The 21406-nt window shown below is 48.6% G+C and overlaps 1 protein-coding gene across 8 annotated transcripts in view; it reads left to right on the forward strand.

The window, feature by feature from the left end:
- Positions 1-21406, forward strand: part of Irag2 (inositol 1,4,5-triphosphate receptor associated 2) — a 96052-nt gene that overhangs the window by 21131 nt on the left and 53515 nt on the right. For 4 of the 8 annotated variants that reach the window (XM_021228888.1, XM_021228891.1, XM_021228889.1 and 1 more), the window contains exons 6-13: positions 771-929; positions 3699-3816; positions 6686-6736; positions 7066-7143; positions 7460-7516; positions 8979-9038; positions 9134-9198; positions 10703-10790. In XM_021228888.1, coding sequence (XP_021084547.1) covers positions 771-929; positions 3699-3816; positions 6686-6736; positions 7066-7143; positions 7460-7516; positions 8979-9038; positions 9134-9198; positions 10703-10790 — 676 coding nt within the window. Of the gene's footprint in view, positions 1-770; positions 930-3698; positions 3817-6685; positions 6737-7065; positions 7144-7459; positions 7517-8978; positions 9039-9133; positions 9199-10702; positions 10791-21037; positions 21338-21406 lie in introns of those variants that run through there. The other 4 variants (XM_021228893.2, XM_040743591.1, XM_021228890.1 and 1 more) reach the window with 3 other exon arrangements.

A 21406-nucleotide genomic window follows, 5' to 3' on the forward strand; every position in this document is an offset into this window, starting at 1 on the left:
AACCTTTCTCTTGCGTCTCCCCGGTGGCCTGTGTGGCTTTGAGGTCTGTCCCGGGGACCTGTCCAAGCGGGTCTTTTGAGTGTCCTCGGCTGCCTGTGGCCACCTCCCCTCCTCCCTGTCTTTTCCTGTTTGCTTCCCAGCCCCTAGTATTAATTACATGCTACTATTTGTTTGTGGAAGAACCAACATAGATGGCTTTAAATATTTAATTCTCCACCTCCTGTGTTAGAACCGGTTACACTGGGAACAGAAACTCGTGTAAGATTGATAATCTAAAATAGCTGTTTACTTAGTCATGGAAAATATCTCCAAGGTGGACGTCTGGGGTTATCTGTAACAAGCTCTGCTCAAAATCAAGTTATTAAGTTGATTGTGGGTCTCTGGGAGATAGCATATGCGACTCTATATGCACAGGCATGCACACACATATGTAATATGTGCAAATACAAATATGTGTGGATGGATTTTTGCGACAGGGTCTTCCATAACTCAGGCTGGCATGAATCTGAGAGTGTGTGTGTAGCTGAGGATGGCTTTAACCTTCTTATCCTGAGTGTTGGGGACACAGCCACATGCCTCCATGTCCGTCAGGAGAATCTGTGAGACTATGATAGTAAATATTCATTGTGTACAGAACCTTACGGTACCGAGGAGGGAAAGATGTGCGGCCAAGAGCACGTATCCCAGTTGGGGTTAAGCCCTTGCCTGGCTTTGCTTAGAAAGAACGGAAGAGGCGCTGAGGGCCATCCACACACCTCCTCTCGCTCCAGGGAGATGTCCGATTTGATCACGTGTGTCTCGGACCTGCACGCCAGCAAGCAGAAGCTGGAGGAGGAGAACGCTACCTGTAGACTGGCGTTAGAAGCCATGGAGGAAGCCAACAGGCAGCTGGCAGAGGACTGTACCAGCCTGCACCTCCAGATGAGCAGGCGAGCCTCTGTGTCCCAGGGCATCCTGGGATTTCACTTTTGCTCTGTTTCATAAGCCCTTAAACATCACATAATTCGTATCACATGGAGTCCACGCTTATGGGGTCTCTGAAGCCAGGCTGTTCGTGTGTTAACAGGGTTGTGCAGATACCGCCACTATCTACCCCGGGCTGTTCGTGTGTTGTTGATGAGGTTGTACAGTCGCCACTGTTACCTAATTCATTCCCATCATGATGGGCAGAGACTCAATGACTTTCAGCAGTGACCCCTTACGCTGTCCCCTTACTCTGTCCCCTTCTCCAAGGTCCCCTTTCTCCGTCCCCTTACTCTGTCCCCCTTCTCCCAGGCCCCCCTTACTCCGTCCCCCTCTCCCAGGTCCCCTTACTCCATCCCCTTACTCCGTCCCCCTCTCCCAGGTCCCCTTACTCCGTCCCCCTCTCCCAGCCCCCCCTTATTGTCTCCCACCTTCTCAAATGCCCTGGCAACCACTAACATTTTGCACATTTGTGTCAATGGAATCGTAACAATCCGTGGCCTGTTGTGCCTGTCCTCTTTAACTTAGCGTCATGCTTTAAAGGTTTGTCCACACTGTAGCAGACACATCACCACTCCATTCCTTTTTATGGCTGAGTGTTACTCCACTGTTTGCATGTACGGCATTCTCTTTATCTATTCTTCAAGTATTGGACTTGGTTATTTGTGCTTCCTGTTTAGCATGAGTAACTCTGTAGTGAGCGTTTGTTTAATGGTTTTACATGCACTTTTATACTGAAAGCTTTAAATGTTTTCAGTTCTTGCAGGTGTAGGTCTAGCGTGGGATTTCTGTGTCACAGAGTAACCTGCACTTAGCAGGAAATGAGCCGCCTTACACCCCTGCCCCACACGCTTGTGAGCTCTCTGTCTCATACAAGCCAGTGTGCCCGAGATGCACGTGTCCATGGTCTAAGAGCAGACCAAAGGCCAGGCGAGTCCCCACTCTGTGCAAAGCCCCCCACTGAAAACAACGGCAGTTGTGCTGGGGACTGTTGTCAGAAACATGCCGTCCAGGGGCCTGTGTGCTAGAGAGAGAGTGAGCTTTACCTCAAGTGAAAGAAAGACTAAAGAACCACAGACCCCTGGGCAGGGCTCCCGAGCTGTGAGCACAACCACAGGAACCAGTCATCAGGGAAGGAGTGAGGAGCTTCGTACAGAATCGATGTCCACAGAGAGGGAAATAGGTCCGAGCTACTAGGACCACAGCCTGCAACGTCCTGGGTTAGTTTAGCATGGAGTCTTGTTTTAAAATTTAATACCATTTTTCTTTTTTATTTCTTTCTTTAATAGTATTATTGGTGTGTGTGAGGCAGACAGACAGACAGACAGACACACACATACACGAAGCAGACAGACAGACAGACAGACAGACAGACACACACACACACACACACACACACACACACCATTTGCATGCAGTGCTCAAAGAGGCCAGAAGAGGTCACCAGTCTCCCGGAACTGGAGCTGCAGATGGCTGTGAGCTGGTCCACCTGGAGAGTATGCCACAGCCTTCTTTGCAGCCCCCCCCCCTTACCCCTTTAAAGGCCCGGGGTCACACTGCATGGAGGTGGGGCCCACCCAGCCTGTACTTGTCTAACGGTCAGTCCAAGTCCTCAGCAAGAAAAAGAAAACGGACCCGTGAGCCCCTCTGAGCAGTTAAACAACAAGAGTCCACACCTAGACACGGGTGATCAGAGCATACTGCCCCAGCTTCCCCTCGATGGCTGTTGAGACTATTCCCAGGGCTTAGATATTCTCAAATACTGCAATAGATCTCTTTACCAAATACGTCATTCGGAAACTAGTACTTTCCCTCCGACACTGCTTCATAAACTCCGAGGACAGACATGTGTGTGTCTCTCTGGGAGTCTGTCGCAGCCCCCATACGGGGAACTATTTGAATATCTGGAGGATCACACTGGCACGTTACCTAGTAGCAGGGAAGGAACATGTCATCCAGACAATGATAGCCTCTCAGGAGACTGCAAACCAGCTGATCTCAACCGTGGGGCTAAGGGCCCTTCCGCAGGGGTTGTATATCAAATATTTACATTACAATTCACGACAGCAAAATTATAGTTATGAAGCAGCAACAAAATAATTTTATTATTGGGCATCATCACAAGTTGAGGAATTGTGTTAAAGGGATGCAACATCAGGAAGATTGAGAACCACTACAAAAAAAATCTGTGTGTGTGTGTGTGTGCGGTGTGTGTGTGTGTGTGTGTGTGTGTGTGTGTGTGCAGGAATGTGTCATGGTATGTGTTTTTTTTTACCTTCTGAGCCGTTTCATTGACTTGAGATTCTAAGTCCTTTAAATAAAAAAAAACCACATTTTTATTTTAACATATTTTTAATAATTTTTTAAGATTTCATACACCCATACAGTGTATTTTGGTCATATTCACTCTCTATTCCTCCCCTGAATTCCTCCTAAATACAGCCCCCAGAACTTTGTTCTCTCTGTATATTAAAAAATCCACTTTCCCCTCTCCCCTCCAGATCGTGAGGTGGGGCTTTCCCTCTGTTCCCCTCCCCGGCACACCCCCTCCAATTCTTTTTGTTTTCTAAGCCCCTGAATTAAGTGGGTGTGGTATTTTATTATTGTTATTATCTTGGGCACCTGGTTTCGGCTTTTTGTGGTTTTTCAGCTTGGGTCCAGAAATAGTCCTGGCTTGCCTTCGAACCCCCGACGGTTACCTTGAGTTTTGCTCACGGCTGTCCTCACCCGCACAGTGCCCAGCAAGCCGTCAGGAGGGAGAGTCTTTTAAAGGAGGAGCTGGAGGACCTGAAGGTGACCATGGCAGCTTCAGAGGAGCAGAAGACCATGGCCTTGGCCCAGAACAAGCAGTTAGTAAGTCTTCAGATGGGGCAAGGGGAGCACGGGGGACTCGTGGCTGAGACACAGGTGCTTGCCTACCATGCAGAACCCTGGTCCTGTTCCCCAAACTGTGTTCTTGCAAGTGCTCGCAGGCGTGCATGCACACACACTCACATAAGCACACACACACACACACACACGCACACGCACACACACACACACACTTTAGCATGCAGGCACACAAATAAATGTGGAAAAAAGTTGTTTTTCTCTCCAAGATTAGCATTCTTATCCAGTGTTGGCTCATGCCTATAATCCCAACACTTAGGAGGTTGTGACTGGCATGTTAGAGGCTCAGGATAATCCCTAGCTATACAGTGAGTTCAAAGCCAGCCTGGACTATATGATACTCTGTTTCAAAAGCCAACAAATTCTTCATAGATGTCTCCGCCTGTACACGCTGGTCTGTGGAAACCTAGAAATTCCTGGATTATTTCCAAAAGTTGGTAGTTGAATTTAAAAAAAAAAAAAAGAAATTGTCAGTCTTCTGGGTGCATTACAGGTCACTTGGCATCTTCCCGGGGCCGCAGGAAATGAGCCAGGCAGCAGTTTCAGAGCAAAAAGCCATTTGACCTAAGCCTCTGCCCAAAGCCGGAGAGGTCGTCTTGTCCCAAGGATGTCTACAGTAGTTGTACAGACTCTGAACTCCAGCCTTGCTAGCAGCAGAGGGGGGGTGGGGTGCTGGCGAGAGTCACCCAGATCTGTCACTCTCTGTGAGTCATGGCGGCCCTCACTTTCCAGGGTCGGTCATTTGTGACTGTCCGAAACCAGCAGTCCTCGGGCTTCACACCTGCCTGTGGCAGATGTAGAGAGGTACCAGGTCCTCTGTGGTGGACACTCTCCCTCTCTCTCTCTCTCTCTCTCTCTCTCTCTCTCTCTCTCTCTCTCTCTCTCTCTCTCTCTCTCTCTCTCTCTCTCTCTCTGTGCGCAAAAGCATTCCAGAGAAGGCCCTGAGGCCTCTGAGAGGGGCCCGACCGTGGTGCGGTGGGGTGAGTACTCTCTGCCAGCCAAGAAGTCAGTCAAAGCCCTGGGAGACAAAAGGGGGACTCTTTGATAGCTGGCGACTCGTCCTAGCTAATGCTCAAGGGGACCAGCCACAGCCAGAATCTCTGACAGGTTCACACACGCTTTCGTCTGCGGGTGACTTCTGTTTTCTGAGCAGAGAAGTGAGTTCACGGAGGCACGCAGTTTCAGTCGTCTTCAAACTCCAGGGATTGCTCAGTTAGAAAGGCCATTTGAGGCCGTTAGACATTTAATGCATTTGACAAGGGAGAACATGAGGAATGACCCTTCTGAGCAGGTGCTAAAGGTCCTGGCTCAACAGATTTAAATTCTGATGACGTCAGAAGTCCTGTTCCCTTTCTCTCTCTAAACTGTCCGGACAAACCTACCAGTAAGCCGCCTGTCTTCAGGTCATGCTTGGGAAACTACTGAGGCACAGAGCCCTTTGGATTAGCTCCTTATTTCTATGTAACTGAATATTTTCTGAGTAAGCTCATTAATAATGAACGTTACAGCTTGTCATTTTACTTTTCCCCTTCAAGGAGACATGACAAGAGCTGCCCTGGGGAGTCGCTGACTGTGTACACACCCTCGCTTCAAGGGAACCAGTCTAGCTTTCCTGGGTGAAATGCAGGTGGCAGCCACCCCCAAGGAGGACAAAAAACTATCGACTGTCCTGCCAGATGTCCAGTGTCCTAGACATAGAATTTCAGCTCTGCATTTTATGTTGTTTTATTATCTCAAGAGCATATTTAGTACCTTATTTCATTAGTGATCATAGACATTCTATGAGATGGACCTAGAAGTCACCACAGCTGCCTCTACATGTATTTAACATTTTACTAGAGTGATGAGGTCTGGATGGCAAATTCAAAGCAAGTGTGGGCTGTAGACTAAGACCCCAAATGGACGGGTGGATGGGTGGATGGATGGATGGATGGATGGATGGATGGGTGGGTGGGTGGGTGGGTGGATGGATGGGTGGGTGGGTGGGTGGATGGATGGGTGGGTGAGTGGGTGGGTGGATGGGTGGATGGGTGGATGGATGGATGGGTGGATGGGTGGATGGAGGTGGATGGGTGGATGGGTGGATGGGTGGATGGATGGATGGGTGGATGGAGGTGGATGGGTGGATGGGTGGATGGGTGGATAGGTGGATGGAGGTGAATGGGTGGGTGGGTGGGTGGGTGGGTGGGTGGGTGGATGGATGCATGGATGGATGGATGGATGGATGGATGGGTGGGTGGGTAGATGGATGGTTGGGTGTTGGGAGATGTCATTCTGTAAATATGTGTCTGATTGGTTTGAATAAAGCACTGTTGGCCAATAGGGAAACAAGATAGGTAGGTCTAGGAGTCTAGGAGGATTCTGGGAATTGTAGTTAGGAGAGCTCTCACCGTGTGATCTCCCAGGAGCAACGGGTGCTCGGGAGTACATCCTCAAAAAGATAAGTTCTTATATAATATATTAGTAATTATGGATTAATAATCAAATCAGAGCTAGCCTATAAGAAACAAAGCAAACGGCCAACAGCTTCATAATTATTATAGTGTCCTGTGTGCTATTTGGGGGCTGAAAGCAGCAACAGGAACCAGGCGGTGGGCAGGAAGACTAAACGTTACAGTTGGGTGGGTGGGTGGGTGGATGAATGGTTGGGTAGATGAAGGAGTAAGTGGGTGGATGGAGGATGTGTGCAGAGATGGATAGAAAATATTTTCAGAGTGTGTCAGTTGTGATGGGAACACCAGAATACTAACAAAGGAAAAGCTCACCAGCACAGTAGCCTTGGAAGCTAACTCTGTATAACTTTAATAATATTCCTAATTTTAACATTTTCTAGGAGGCAGAAGTCAGGATTCTGATTCTTAAGATCCGGGCTCTCCAGGAAGAGGTCTGTCAAAAACAATTCCCAGTAAAAGGCATGGTTTTCCGGGCCCCTCCACATCAAACTACAGGGCAGTTTCTCAAATTATAGGTGATGAATGGAAGATGCAGTCTCCTTATCCAAACAGAAACACCTTACTACTTCAAGCACCCATGGCAAAAATTGAGATTTTTAGACAGTTCTCAGTTCTCTCTTTCAACCACATGGGCTACAGGGATGGAACTTGTATTGTCAGGCTCACTTCTGGATTTTGGGTTTTTGTTGGTTGTTTGATTGTTTGGTTGGTTGTTTTTTGTAGGGGGGAGATTAAATCTAAAAAACTCTTTTTGTACTAGAATGTTAAGAATGTCATTGACATAGACTCTCTGGAAAAGAAGATAGAGGAATTATCTGAAACCAAGAAAGAGTGTCAAGTAAGCGTCTCCCAATGCCCCCAGATATTTTCTTGGGTCAAGTCAATATTCTAGAAGGTGTGTGAAACTTACAACACTACAGCCACAGCTCCCGATTCTAAAGTGTAGGTGCTTCAAGATGTCCGAGTCACAGACAAGGCAATTTCTCTCAGTCCATATTCTGGAGCCAACTTAAGGGGCACATAGTTCAGCTGCCTGTAATGTTAAAGGCTGTTTGGAAACTGCCCTTGTTGGGAGGAGGCTGTGGGTGTTTTGCTTTGTTTTGTTTTGCTTTTGAAAGCCACACCCTAGTGGCTTCACCCAGTTGTCTTTCCAGATGCAGCTGCAGATGTGTGAGGACATGCTGCTTACTAAAGATGCAAGTTTGCAAAAGGTAGGTCCTCTCCTCAAGGCTGGGAATCCTTCAGAGATGGCTGACTCTGTCCAAACCCTGAAGGAAATGGCAATTTGCGTAATGACCCTATTCAAAGATTTGATGCAATTAGCCCGGCATACAATGGTCCTTAACACATTGGGGGGGGTGGGAAAAGCTTTTCTGAGTAGAGAAACAGGGTGTCTTATGCTTGGAATAACTCTGATCAAACCCTGAGCCGTGGGAATGTTTGCCATTAGCTATTGCTGACGCTATTTTGGTTACAGCAATGCAAACCAATGTGCAGCCCTTCACCATAGGGGTGAGGAAGAACATGTCCCCAATGATTTGTTTCCCTATATGGCTAATTGTTGGTTATAAAGACAGAAGCTTATCCTCACAGCCAGTGACCACAGCCACCTTGGTAGCAAACTGCTCTGGCTTTAGAAATGGTGGTTGCAGTGGCCTCCAGAGACCCAGGGAGAAGACTGTGTAAGTGAATTGAGCACTTGCAGTGGAAGACAGAAGAGAGAGAAACGTTCCCCCACACTAGAAGTCTTCAAAGGAGATGTTGGTCACTCGTGGCTGGGGTACTGAGCACTGTAAACCTCAGTCTCTGCGTTGAGAGTGGCCCCTGGCTACAGTGACACTGTGACTGTGCCCCCCTCGGCTCCCCCAGGCCTTTCCACTCTCCTGTACCCCTACTCTGCTCCCATTAGATGGTGACAGGGCACCTGCCTCACTCTGTCAGTTGTGGGATAAAACTATGATCAGCTACTCATTGCTCATACCTGCTGGTCTTGTACAAAACAGTAATTTAAAAAAAGAAGCCAGAAAGAGGGTATTGGATCCCTGGAGCAGGTGTTTCTTGGCCAGAGTCTGTCTCCATCCACCCACAATGATTTTCATAGAAGCACTGTTTGAACAAAGTTGGAGATCCTTCTAAGTTGTTGGCTGAAAGTAAAGATGATCTACCAGGTGTGACAGCACACGCCTTTAACCCCAACACTCTGGAGGCAGAGGCAGTCAGCCAGCCAGGTCTACATCATGAGTTCTAGGCCAGCCAAGGTTGCATAGTGAAACCCTATCTCAAAACAACAAACAAGTGAAGATTATATAGATCATGGTGATTATTATAATTTTTGTTTGGACAATCAGTTTTAGGGTTTGATTCCAATGGATCAGACTCCTTGTGTGGTTTCTGTTTGTTTACTTACTTGAGACAAGGTTTCACTATATAGACCAGGCTGCCCCAGAACTCACAGATTTCACCCTCCTCTGCTTCCTAAGTGTTGGGATTAAAGGTGTGTGCTACCACGTCCAAGTTTCTCACGTATTTTTAATCACAATGACTTGTTCAGCTGTCAAATATTGAGATTCGAAAAAGATCTATCCCTTGGTTGGGTATGTATAGTTCTACTGTGGGTCACACTTGTACTATAATAAATACGATTTGTTGTGATTATTCCACTATTCCTGTCAGAAGGATTTATGCATAGAAGAACTTGAGTCAACCATCATGGAATACAGAAGCATTACCGAGGTATGGTACAACCTCACAGCTCACAACGCGGGCTTGCTATCGGAGTTTTTCTCTAGCCTGGTCCTTACCTACTCCGTGTGTATGTGTGGTTCCAGAATTTGCGAGAAGATAAGAACAACCTGACCCAGGAATTGCAGCTCTTGCAGCACAAACTCATTGTGTGAGTAGAGAGACCCCGCCCCCCCCCACGTTCCTTCTGAGCCTCAGCTGGCGGTGGCTGGTCCACAGAGCTGTGGGCAGGGTTTATGTGCCATCGCTGCCTAGCACGTGGTTTTGCCTGTACCTTTCTCCACCAGGAGAGTCTTTTGTGACCCTCCCCGTCTCAGTTGGGTGAAGCCAATGTAGCCAAACACCCAGGGACTGGTGTCTTCTCCCCCAGAGGTTCCAGAGCCTGGAAGTCTGAGATCAGAGTGCGGTCAGGGCTGGGTCCTAGCACCGACTTCCGAACTGCCCCCTCTATCTCCAGAGGGGCCGTTAAGTCTGGCGTCTTTCTAGAAGGGGCCTGAGTCCTTTGTCCTCAGGAATCGTGTCATCTAGAGTGAGCTCTCTTTGCACGTGGCCTGGGTGTGAGCACGGCGCACTGTCCTTCCCTCTGTCTCGGGGGACACAATCTTCTCAGGAGCGAGTGGAGCAATGAGATGCACTCACATACCAGCGGCACCTCAGTGGTAGTGAGGAAAGCATTCTCCTCAGTTAGGGGTGGTAGAGGCTCCTCAACCAGTCTCCAGCTGATTGCTAAGTCAAGACTGGGCCCGTAGCTCCTGATCTGGGGAGAAAACAGAAATCTAGGTTTCCAGTAGAATTTTCATTTAAAGGAAACATTCTTGGGTCTTTTTTTTAAACTGTTGTTCCAATATCCTTACCTTCCTTTCCCTCCTCTCCCTTCCCCTCCTTCCCTCCTCTCCCTTCCCCTCCTTCCCCTTCCTCCTCTCTCCTTTCCAAGTATGACACGTTTGTGGCTATGTAGAGTCACTAGTCTGTAGCTCATGTAGGATAGAGATTGTTTCTTATCTCTGTATCATATGTGACTTTTGGGGGGGTTCGAGACAGGGTTTCTCTGTGTAGCTTTGGAGCCTGTCCTAGAACTCGCTCTGTAGACCAGGCTGGTCTCGAACTCACAGAGATCCACCCGCCTCTGCCTCCCGAGTGCTGGGATTAAAGGCATGCACCACCAATGGCCAGCTCATATGTGATTTTTTTTGTTGTTGGTGGTAGAGCAAGGATTTATTTTGTCTCATTATATAAAAGTTCAATCCATGATGTTTTGTTGATTCTGGACTGGCAGAAGCAGAATGTCATGGTGATGGGATTGTTGGTTGACATTGTGGCTAAAGTTGCTCATGCCTCATGGTGAACTGGAAGCAGAGGAGTGAGGAAGAGGAAAAGGAGTGAGGGAGAAAAAGGAGGAGGAGTGCCAGAGAGAGAGGAGGGGGAGTAGGGACTATGAAGGAATGGAGCTAGAGTAGAAAGATAATCTTCAAGGCTTGTCTGCAGAGAGCTGCTTCTCAAGGTGGGTCCTAGAGGTCTCACCATTTCCCCAAATAGCTTCAGCAGCTGGGCACAAAGGCTTCAGCACATGATCTGTGGGGACACTCACTGATGGTTTTCTGGTGACCTCAGTCATGTTGGAATCACATCTGACTACAGTGTTTGCTTCTTTCAAGGAATGGGATCCAGGTGCATGACAAGGGCATGGTCTCTGAAGAGGAGAAGTCTCTCTACCATGAACTCACTCTTGCCCAGACTGCAGAGGTGAGGCTAATGACTTCGGGAGGGCTACATAAGCACCACCACCACCCCCTGCCTGTGTAGACTTGGCTTATTGGTAAAGAAGGAGGCAAAGTCCAACTACATAACCCCTGTGTAGACACAGCTTACTTTTACAGAAGGTCTGAACTTGGCTGAAAAAACACCCAAGACATTTGAAAGATATTTCTTAATAATTTTCTTTAGAATTCAAGCTTAAATTCTCATAGCCCGGGGGTCAAGAATCACTTCTAAATTTCACCCAAAAGCTACATCAAGTCTGAAGCCCCACGTGTCTAAAAGTGTGTCCTCAGAATTGGGGCTTTGGACACCCTTAGTTTGGTTACGTCGTTCAGGCAGATGCCAATTCCATGGAGCTGTGCTTTAGTTCAGTTTTCATGGTTCTGGTGATTTGTTGTGGGGTTTTGTTCTGTTCTGAGACAGGGTTCTCATGTATTTTAGGGTAGCCTCCAACCTGTGTGTCTAAGGATGATCTGGAACTCCCTCCTGCAAAGTGCTAGGTTACAGATATATTACACTGCACCCACTTTTTTAAAAAGGTTGGGTGTCAAACCCAGGGCTTTATGCATGTGAGGCATGTGACTAGATGTGCAGCAGCCCCAGACTCTGGTGTCTCCTGCAGTTCTCGTGAAGATGCTCAGAGACCACATGATTTTAGAGGTTCTATTTTTTTTAATCACCTAAAGAGAAACTAGAATGTTTTAGTGTGTGAATAGTCAATCTGAAATGGCTAAACGAATTACTTTTTTTTAAATTTATGGTTTGAATTTGCTTTGTATTTTTGACAGACACATTCTTTACGAAAGGGCAAGAAACAAGAGACTTCTTAGGGATGAAAAGGTTGCAACCCTGCATTTTTATTCCCTGTGTTTTCTGCCTTTGGGCACAGTGCATTATGGGGCACTTTGTTGAACTTCCTGGTCTCTGCGTTGGTTCGCTGATGTCTGTAGCTGTCTCCTGTAGGCAACTGTGACCTGACCTTGAACGCAGAGGGGGCTGTCTTGGGAGCAGATGGTCCTCTGAGGAGTGTGAGAATGTGAGAGTGACATCTGCCACCTCTGCGGTTGTCCCGGGCGGTCCAGACGGTCTGCTGAGGGCTGCGCGCCTGTGGCTTCTGGGCCAAGCACTCGTCCTTACACCACATTGCAGAAATGGAGCCAAACTGGAAGACTGAAGGATGAAATGTCCTTGAGTCTCTGCAGTAGCCAGCAGTGTAGATGGGGGGGGTGGGGGTTGAGAGCAGGATAGGGAACAATGGTAACGGACACTGAGCGTGTCTGGCTGTGAATGGGAGTCAAACACACCCACTCTCAGTGGGATGACTGACAACACACACACACACACACACACACAGTCATACACACACACACACACAGTCTCTCTCTCTCTCACACACACACACACACACGCAGTCACACTTGGGTTTTTTCTGATGGACATTCTAGATGGTTAGAGAAATCTAACTGTTGTCTTCATGTTTGGATTTCTAGTTTCTCTCAATAGAGCCTAGCCTGTAGTAGTTGCATATAGTTGGATGGATAAGAGGCCAGCTTAGGAGAGGAATTATGACTCAGGGGGTGATGTTCCTGCTGAAGAAACCCAAGGGCCTAAGAGGACAGAGACAGGAGCATCAAGGGACCTTGCTGGCCGCCGGCATGCAGTGAAACACTGTCTCCAGAGAGTCAGACAGAAGGCAGCAGAACAGGTCACTGATGTCCTCCCCTGGCCTCTGCATGTGTGCATAGGCACCCCCCCATACACATGCTTACATATATACCACACAGGCATACATACCTGGACAAATAGATAAAATATTTAAATTTTTAAAATTGGATGTGCTTGTTTTCTTAGATTTATAAAGGGGATTGGAATCAGTAGGATTTGAGTGGAAAATACTTCTACGTTCCTGAGCATGTGCAGAAAGACAGTGCGTGCAGATGGCACCTTTGCCATCTCAGAAAGCAGCAGGACGCTGGCAGATCAGAACTTACCAGGAAGCCATTCTGGGCTTTTCCGGGAAGAAAGCTTATGACAGGGTTCTGCTTCCATCACCTTGCGCCTCTCTTGGCCGTCTTCCACCACCCGCTATTTGACCGCTAGGTTGAGCTCAAGAAAAGCTAAGCCATAGGATGTTATTTTCAATCTCTTTAACCAACCTAGTCTGGGGGGTTATTTTTATCATTTATATGTGTATGTGTGTATCTGTATGTATGTATGTATGTATGTATGTATGTATGCATGCTCACCACACGTGTGTCTATCTCTGCAGAGGTGAGAAGAGGGGTCAGGTCCCCTGGAGCTAGCATTAACAGGTGGTAGCTCAGTGTGGTGTAAGTGGCAGAAACCACGCCCTGCTCCTCAGATGAGCAGCAAGTGCTCTTAACTGCTGAGCCATTTCCATGATCCAGTCTGCCTTTTAAAAGTTGTTTTGGGGTGTGGGGATCAGCGGTGACGGTTTATTGTGTTGCTTGGACCCACATTGTTCTAGAAAGACTAGTGAGATGGCAAGAAACCTGCCTCATGAGAGCAGGAAGAAGATACAACTTGATTTTTGGACACGATAGGCATGCAATGCAACATAATGTTGAGTTGAGATACTGAATAATACAATAACTTCTTGGATGGTTGCAAGCTGGAGCCCATTCAGTTATACTACAGATGGAGTGCTCAGAGACACAGGTATGGCTGGGTGCAGGCTAAAAAACTATGGGTTAGCATCACAGCATCCCAAAGAGCTGAGAAACACAAACTCACAGCGGATGCGTTAGCATGCTACTGGAACTCTCTGTGGGAGACAAAGCTTCAAAGAGTTAGCATCTGTCTCATATCTTTAATGCGTAGATACCATGTAATTCTTCTTGAAGAGCTCGTCCAAAGCCCTTTTATGATTCATAAAACCCATGGACATCATTGTCTTCTAGACAAACACATATAAGTGATAGAAATATTTTGTATCATTAAATATGAACTTCTGTTGGTGTTTAAAGTCCTTTCACTCTCTCAGAATATGATGGACACTCTTGAGGCTATTTCTAAAACTGATATCATAGGGGGAATAAAACAAAACAATTTTGCCTATTATCCTGTAAGCAAAGGGGGAAACAGGAGGATCATGAGTTCAAGGCTAGTGTAGGCTACAAAGGAGGAGGAGCATCTCAGAAATTAAAAACAGTCAAGTGATCAACACACCAAACCATGTGAGCAAGACAGCAAAGGCAGCTGTGTCCTGGGACTCCTCCCCCGAGAAAATATTTTTCAACAACAGTGACATGTGGAAAAATGACCCCTCTGAAAAATCCAGATGCCGATTGAATCTCCTGTACTCTGAGCTAGGAGCAAACTCTCAAGACACTCACAGAGTGACTCCCACCACCAGTTCTTAGCACCTTGGTGACGCATCGTATCAGACGTTTATCATCCCAGCCCATGCAGGGATTGCTGAGGCGTCTGTCTGCCAGGGAGAGCTGGTAGGGGCTGGGGTACTCCAGAGGGCTTGTGTGTGGTGGGTGCGTGTCACTAAACGCTGGCCTGTGTGCAACTGCAGTGTCTTTCTACCAACCCGGGGAAGAACAGAGGCGAAGCCTCAGAGCCCAGCCTTCCCTGGAGAGACAGCGTGGCTGACCGTCCAAGATCTCAGCTCTCTGGGCAGCAAATGAGGGTTTGGCTTCTGTTTCACCCACCTCAAAAAGTTATAGGACCCAGAATGGTCTAGAACTATGGCAGACTGCTAAGAAGACAAACAGCGGCTTAGACGAGTGGGAATGTGGGAGGTGCCCACGGAATCTGTCAGGAGAAGTTGGGGTTTTTTCCTCTTGTTTGAAGGAGGAAGGAATCAACATGGATACAGAGAGGCTGGCAGCATGCAAAGGAAGACGTGGGTGGGGTGGGGTGGAGGGGGCGCGGTGGTTCAAGGTACAGAAAATAAGTAGCTGGAGTAGTCGCCCTTCTAACATGGAGATAAAAATAAAAGGCATCAAAGGACAAGAAGAACCAGGGAAAGGCGTGCTGAACAAAGAAATCGAGTTAGTCTCTAGAAACTCACCCAAAAGGAGTGGACATGGACGGTTTGCTTACTGCTCAGAGAATCTAATTCAGGCTCTTAATGTGGCCAGGAGAGCACAGATGCACAAAACGTGAATGGCAACATAAAGATGGGCGACATTAAGGAACGCCAAACAGAAGCCCCCAGAAAGAAAGAGTGTGTTACCTACACGGAAGATTTTATCAGAAGGCTTTAAAGCAGGGGGGAAAATAAAACCTAGTAAATCAAGGCAGGCTATCAGAAATTCTCCAGTTAGAAGGGGCAGTGTGCAAGAGTTACAGGATTTATGGGATATTGAGAGAGAGAGAGAGAGAGAGAGAGAGAGAGAGAGAGAGAGAGAGAGAGAGAGAGAGAGAGAGAGAGAGAGACTGGGAGGGAGGATAGGAAGGAGAGAAGGGGAGACAGACAGACTGACTGACCGGCCGGCCGACTGAGCTGTTATTTCACAGATGCGCAGAAAGAAATGTCCAGATTTGAGATGCCCCAAATAAGATTAATCCAAGGAAATTGCATTATAGTCACATGGTCAGAGAAGACAGTGTTGAAACAGGGAAAGAAAAGCAACATATCACATAAACAAGACATGTGAGACTATTAGCAAGTTGCTCAGCAGGAACAGTGCATAGCACATATTCAGAGTTCAAAGGCACAGGGACCCAGTGCTGTTGAAGCTACGCGTCAGACGTGGAGACAGGCAGCAGCCCAGGGACCACCCCTGTCATCTCTGCCTTGTAAGACCAAAAAAAAAAAAAAATGTTGCCGAGCAACGGTACAAAAGCACGAGGAAGTGTGGAAGGCCCCAGAATGTGGGCGTGGTAGTGGGCAAGCCGTTTAATTCTTCTGTGAAGGACAGAAACCGAAAGCGTTACAGGCAGCCATAAAATATGTCAGTAGGCAAATGATGATGTAAATTGCAGCATCAATAATACAAAGCATGTGGAGAGGAGAAGTAAAGGCACGTGATGAGGCATGACTGGAGGCATGCCAGCTTGAAAACAGGCTGTGACAACTGATATTCTGTGACTACAGGGTGACTGCCGAGAAAATAGAGCTGACAAATGCAAGAGAGGTGGAGAAATACAGCACACAGGTGTGAAGAAATTGGCAAGACTCGCAGAACAGAGGGAGATGAGCCTGGGGGATTGTGAGGTGCACAGAAAACATGACAAACGGCAGTGGCTTCCCTAGCCATAATCTCTTTAAATGTAAGTGGGTTAAATTCTATGAGCAAGTGGCGTATGGTAGGCTAGGATATTTAAAAGCAACTAGATCCAACTGTATGCTGCCTGCAAGAGACTCACTTAGACTTGAGGTCACGCTAAGGTTGCAGTAAAGGGATACTGATGAGGCTTGTGTCGGGCAAAGGTGACGTTGAGTCAGAGACTGTCAAGGGAGATAAGGGTGTCACATAACAGAAGCGTCAGTTCTCCGGGGGGGACACACGATCGTGGATGTCTGTGCACCCAACATCAGGAACTGGGGTTAAGCAGACACTGGTACTACAGGCACTAACAGGAGAGTAATCAGCTGGAAGCATCCCTCTGACCAACCACTGAGGGCGGTGCCCATCTCTAGGCTCAGCACTCTGGGAGTAGAGATGGGTGGATGGATCTCTGTGTGTTTGGGACCAGCCTCATCTGCGTAGTGAGTCCCAGGCCAGCCAGGGCTACATAGAGAGACCCTGTCTGAAAAACAAAAAAGAAGAATAAATGGGAATCAGGTTGAATGAGGAAGTGAAACTCTTTTTTTTTTTTTTGGTTTTTACGAGACAAGGTTTCCCTGTATTGTTTTGGAGGCTATCGGTCCAGCCCGGCCTGGAACTCACAGAGATCCACCTGCCTCTGCCTCCCGAGTGCTGGGATTAAAGGTGTGCGCCACCACCGCCCGGCGAGGAAGTGAAACTCTTAAAGATGACACAGAAGGCACGGATGAATGGGTGGACCCTTACGCTTATGAATTAGAAAACTGTAATGTTCTTAAAATGTCCATACTGGTGAAAGTAACTCAAAGATTCATTGCAGTGCCTGTCAAATATCTCAATGGAGTTACTGTAGAAGTAGAAAAATTTCTAAAATTCTTATGGAACCACAAAGAGCCCTGACTAGCTGGAAAAAAAATCTTAAGAAGGATGGAGGAATCAGCCTTCCTGATTTCAAAAACTGTTACAAAAACTGTAGAAATCAAACACAGAACTGTGACCCCCCCCTCAACACACAGGCGGGTGAGTACAGAGCCCAGAGCCCAGCAACAAGTCCCCCAAATACCTGAGCCGATGAGCGTGAAGAATTCACAGCGGGAGAAAGGCTGCCATGGCGACAGCTGGTGCTGGAGAGCATGGGCATCCACAGGACCAGGTAAAGACGATTTATACCTGAGATCTGAAGTTCTAAGACGTCCAGAAGGACCCAGGGCTGCTGCAGCAGGGATTTCTTGGGTAAGATCCCGGAATTCCAGCAGGGGAGGTAATGTGGGATAACGTCACGCTCAGAATACTCTGCAGTAACGGAGATGATGCGAAGGGCCGGCATCGAGAACGCGAGAAACAGTGGAGAACCAGACATCAGATGCGGACTCCACATTTTAACCTGCAAGGAACTCACATTAAAACCTGATTTAAAACAGAAAGGAGGGTCTGGAGAGACGGCCCGGTGGTTAAGAGCAGTCGCTGCTGTCACACAGAGGACCTGGGTTCCGTTCCCAGCACCAGGCTCACAACCAGGTAACTCTGGGCGCACAGGATAACTCTGGGCGCACGGGATCTGACGCGTGTTTCTGGACTCTGTGGGCACCAAGTAAGCACACGGTGCACCTGTTCCGGGTTCAGTCCCCAGCACCCTGCTCACACCACCTGCAGGAGACCCCAGCTACAGGTGACCTGATGCCCTTTCTGCCTTGTGCTGCATACCCCCAACACATAATAAAAATGAGACAATCGTTTACAATGTGGGAAAGGGTGAGGAGACATTTCTCCAACGATGACATGCGAGTGGCCCACAGCTGTGCGGAGGAACCACACGGCCAGTCATCTAGGAAGCTGTTCTATGCATTTGGGATCGCTGCCGTGGGAAAAATGCACGTGAAGGTGGAGGCAGAGAAATCGGAATTACCTGCTGCTGCTGTTAGTGGGGGGTGTAAAATGAGGCTGCCGCTATGAAAAGTCATATGGAGGCATCATAAGACCCGCAAAGTAGAGCTGCCATGTGACCCCGGAATTGTGCACGCAATATTGACCCCAGAGAGTCTGCAATCGGGAGATTGCGGGGATCTGGAGACCTCCCCTTGCTCTGATGGTTAAATTGTCAACATGGCAGGATTGCGACCAGCAGAGAGGACCGTCTAGTTGTGTCTGTGAGGTGTTACCGCTACGGGTTTGAAACAGAAGAGCATACCCTGAACGTGAGCCGTCCCATTTCCCGGGCCAGGGTCCTAGACCAAGGAAGAGAAGGAAGAGAGCTAAGCACCAGCACTCACCTCTCTCTCTCTCTCTCTCTCTCTCTCTCTCTCTCTCTCTCTCTCTCTCTCTCTCTCTCTCTCTCTCTCTCTCTCCTCCCTCTCTCTCTCTCTCTCTCCTCCTGAGATGTGAAGGTGACCTCAACCTCCTCCTACTGTGGCTTCACCACCAGCAAGGGCTGTTCCCTCCCTCCCTCAAGTTGCCTGTTAGCAGGTTTACTGCCACACCTCATAGCAGGCAAGATGCAGAAACAACCCAGATGTCAGCCAAGGTGTTAACGGATGAAGACAGTGAGGTGTCCGACGGCTAAGAAGTGGAACTAGCCTGTGGTCCATTCACAGGCGAACTGGTAAAATGTGGCATCGTAAAACTGCGTGATTCAACCTTAAAGGGGGTCCTACTGTGTGTGACAGTGTGGACAGTCCCAGAGGGTGTTAGGCTAAGCAAGCCACTAGCCACGGAGGATGGTGACATCCAGATCCTACTTCGGTGAGGTATCTGAGACAGTAGAAGCCTCCAGAAGCAGAGCGGAACAGCCGTGGCTGCAGTCTGAGGGGAAGAGGGAATGCAGAGCTACTTCTCAACAGGTGTAAAGTTTCGGTCACATGTGACAAGTAACTTCCTGTCGCTGCTGCGTGACATTGTACCTGTAGTTAACAATACCATACACTGCATTCAACAGGGCTGTCCACACTGTGCCCAACAGTACTGTACACTCTGTTGTTAGCAATACCATACCCAGTACCTAACAGTACTATACACTCCGTAGTTAGCAATGCCACACACGGTGTAGTTAGCAGTACCATACACTGCATTCAACAGGGCTGTCCACACTGTGCCCAACAGTACTGTACACTCTGTTGTTAGCAATACCATACCCAGTACCTAACAGTACTGTACACTCCATAGTTAGCAATGCCACACACGGTGCAGTTAACAGTACCATACACTGTATTTAACAATGCTGTCCACACTGTGCCCAACAGTACTGTACACTCCGTAGTTAGCAATGCCACACACGGTGCAGTTAACAATACCACGCACACCGACATAACGGACATAGATCTTGGGCTAGAGACGCAGCTCAGCTGGCAGCCTGCACGAGGCCCTAGGTTCAAGTTCAGTTCCTAGTCCTGAATAACTTAAGCATGTAGTGTGTATACACAATCCCAGCTCTAGGGGGTCAGAGAAGTACCCAGCTGCACGGAGAACTGGAGACAAGACCGGGCTATATGAGATCTTGTGTGAAAAGAGTGTTACCTCTTCTGACAAGCACCGACTATAAATATTTAGGAGCACAGATTTCAGCATGAGTCATTCACGGTCCTTGATCAGGGCCATAGCTACTGACCATTAGTGACTGTGGGTGGCGATGCAGGCAGCTTTGAGGAGTTGTTTGCTCAGCGTGTGATGCTGAACGCTTGGGTGACGCCTTCCTGCTCCTGATGTTCTAAGTGGTGCTGGTCTCTGGAGGCGCACAGTAGGGTTCTAACTGTGTGTTAACCTTGGAGATGCCTGCAGGGGGCCTGGGACTGATGCTGGCCTCCCCTGCTTTGGTCTCTACCCCAAGCTGATCCCCCGGCTGTTTGTGGCAGCCACTGAAGCCTCAGTGTGCCATAGTCTTGCTGTCTGTGGAGAATACACAGTGACAAGGAATGAGAGGTGACAAGGGCACAGGAGGCTTGTGATGAGAGATAAGAGGTGGGGACCAGAGAGCTCCCAGTGGGAATATCCCGTGAGCTTCCAGCTGTGCTGGGGGAGGGGCTTCCCGTGATTGACAGTCCAAAGGAGGAAGTCTAAGGTCCCCCCCTCCACGCCCACTCTCTGCACCTGTCACCCGGCTCTCTCCCTGTGCAGAGCAGCCGCCCAGGGTGCCGAGCTTGCGGGGAGCCGGTCATGCCTGAGTCAAGCAGGAAACCACGTGCTCATCTGAAACAGCCTGAGCCAGCTGCGGGGTTGCTTTACTCAGAAGCCTGCCTTTCTACGCTTTCACTTTTTCCTATGAGCGCTAAGGAAGTCTGGGCCTGTCACAGTTGCTCAGAGCGACTCTTGATTGACGGGCCCCTGGGAGCCTGTGGTTCGGGTCTTGGGGTGCCTCAATTTCTCTTTCTCCTTTACTTTTTTCCCTCTTTTTTTAAAAATAATAATTATTATTTATTTAGGTTAGAAACAATCTTGTTTCACATGTCAATCCCAGCTCCCTCTCTCTCCCCTCCTCCCCCTGCTCCCCACCAGGTCCCCGAGTCCCCCACCCAATCTCCACTCCGATCCCCAGGGAGGGTGAGGCCCTCCATGGTGGGTCTCCAGTGACTGTCATTTCATCCAGGGCAGAGCCTAGGCCCCTCCCTCCAAGAGTCCCGGCTGAGAGAGCCTCCCATATTGTGGCATGGACACTCAAAGTCTATTTGTACGCCAGGGATAAATACTGCCCAAGGCCCCACAACTTGGCTTCAGCCAGAAACAACTAGAGGCCACTAAGCAGCTGCAGGAGGCCATCCACCAGGAAGAAGCCCCCCCCCAAAGACAGCCCAGGGCTGGGGGACACACAGCTAGGGGGTGGGGAGGCTTTGAAACACTGCTCAGATGTCCTTAAAATGTGAAGTAAAAATAGAGGAGGGACAAAAGAAAAGAGGAACCCTCACTTGCCCCAGGAGGCTGTGAGCGGAGGAAGTAAGGGTATAGCGGAGGCGGTGTCAAACAGCCCGCTGATGAAAGAGGGGAGTGCAGAAAAGCCCTAACTTTCTTCTCTGGGGTGGAAGGAGCTGGGTGTGCTGTGCCCAGGCAACCAGAATTGCAGAAGTTGAGCCCAGGCTTATCACTTCCCTGAGAAGAAAAACACATTTCCAGTTTCCTGTGCCTAAGAGCGAGTGCCCAGTGCCCTCCAGGCTGCCCAGACGCAGACTGACCTGTGCACGGGGAAGGATCAGGGTGGGGCCCGTGGAAGAGCCTAGAGGAATTCCAGAACAGAACCTGCAGACTAAAAGCACCAAGTGCCCAAGCACTGCCCGGGACTCAGAGCAGAAGACCGGGACCTGCCGTGTAAGTAGCAAGGTTCACCCCAGTTCCTGTTGTCCAGGCCGGGGCAGAAGGGCCTCTGCCATTTCCCTG

The sequence above is a fragment of the Mesocricetus auratus genome, unplaced genomic scaffold, assembly GCF_017639785.1.
Source record: "Mesocricetus auratus isolate SY011 unplaced genomic scaffold, BCM_Maur_2.0 Super-Scaffold_100001, whole genome shotgun sequence".
In the NCBI taxonomy this organism is placed as follows: domain Eukaryota; kingdom Metazoa; phylum Chordata; class Mammalia; order Rodentia; family Cricetidae; genus Mesocricetus; species Mesocricetus auratus.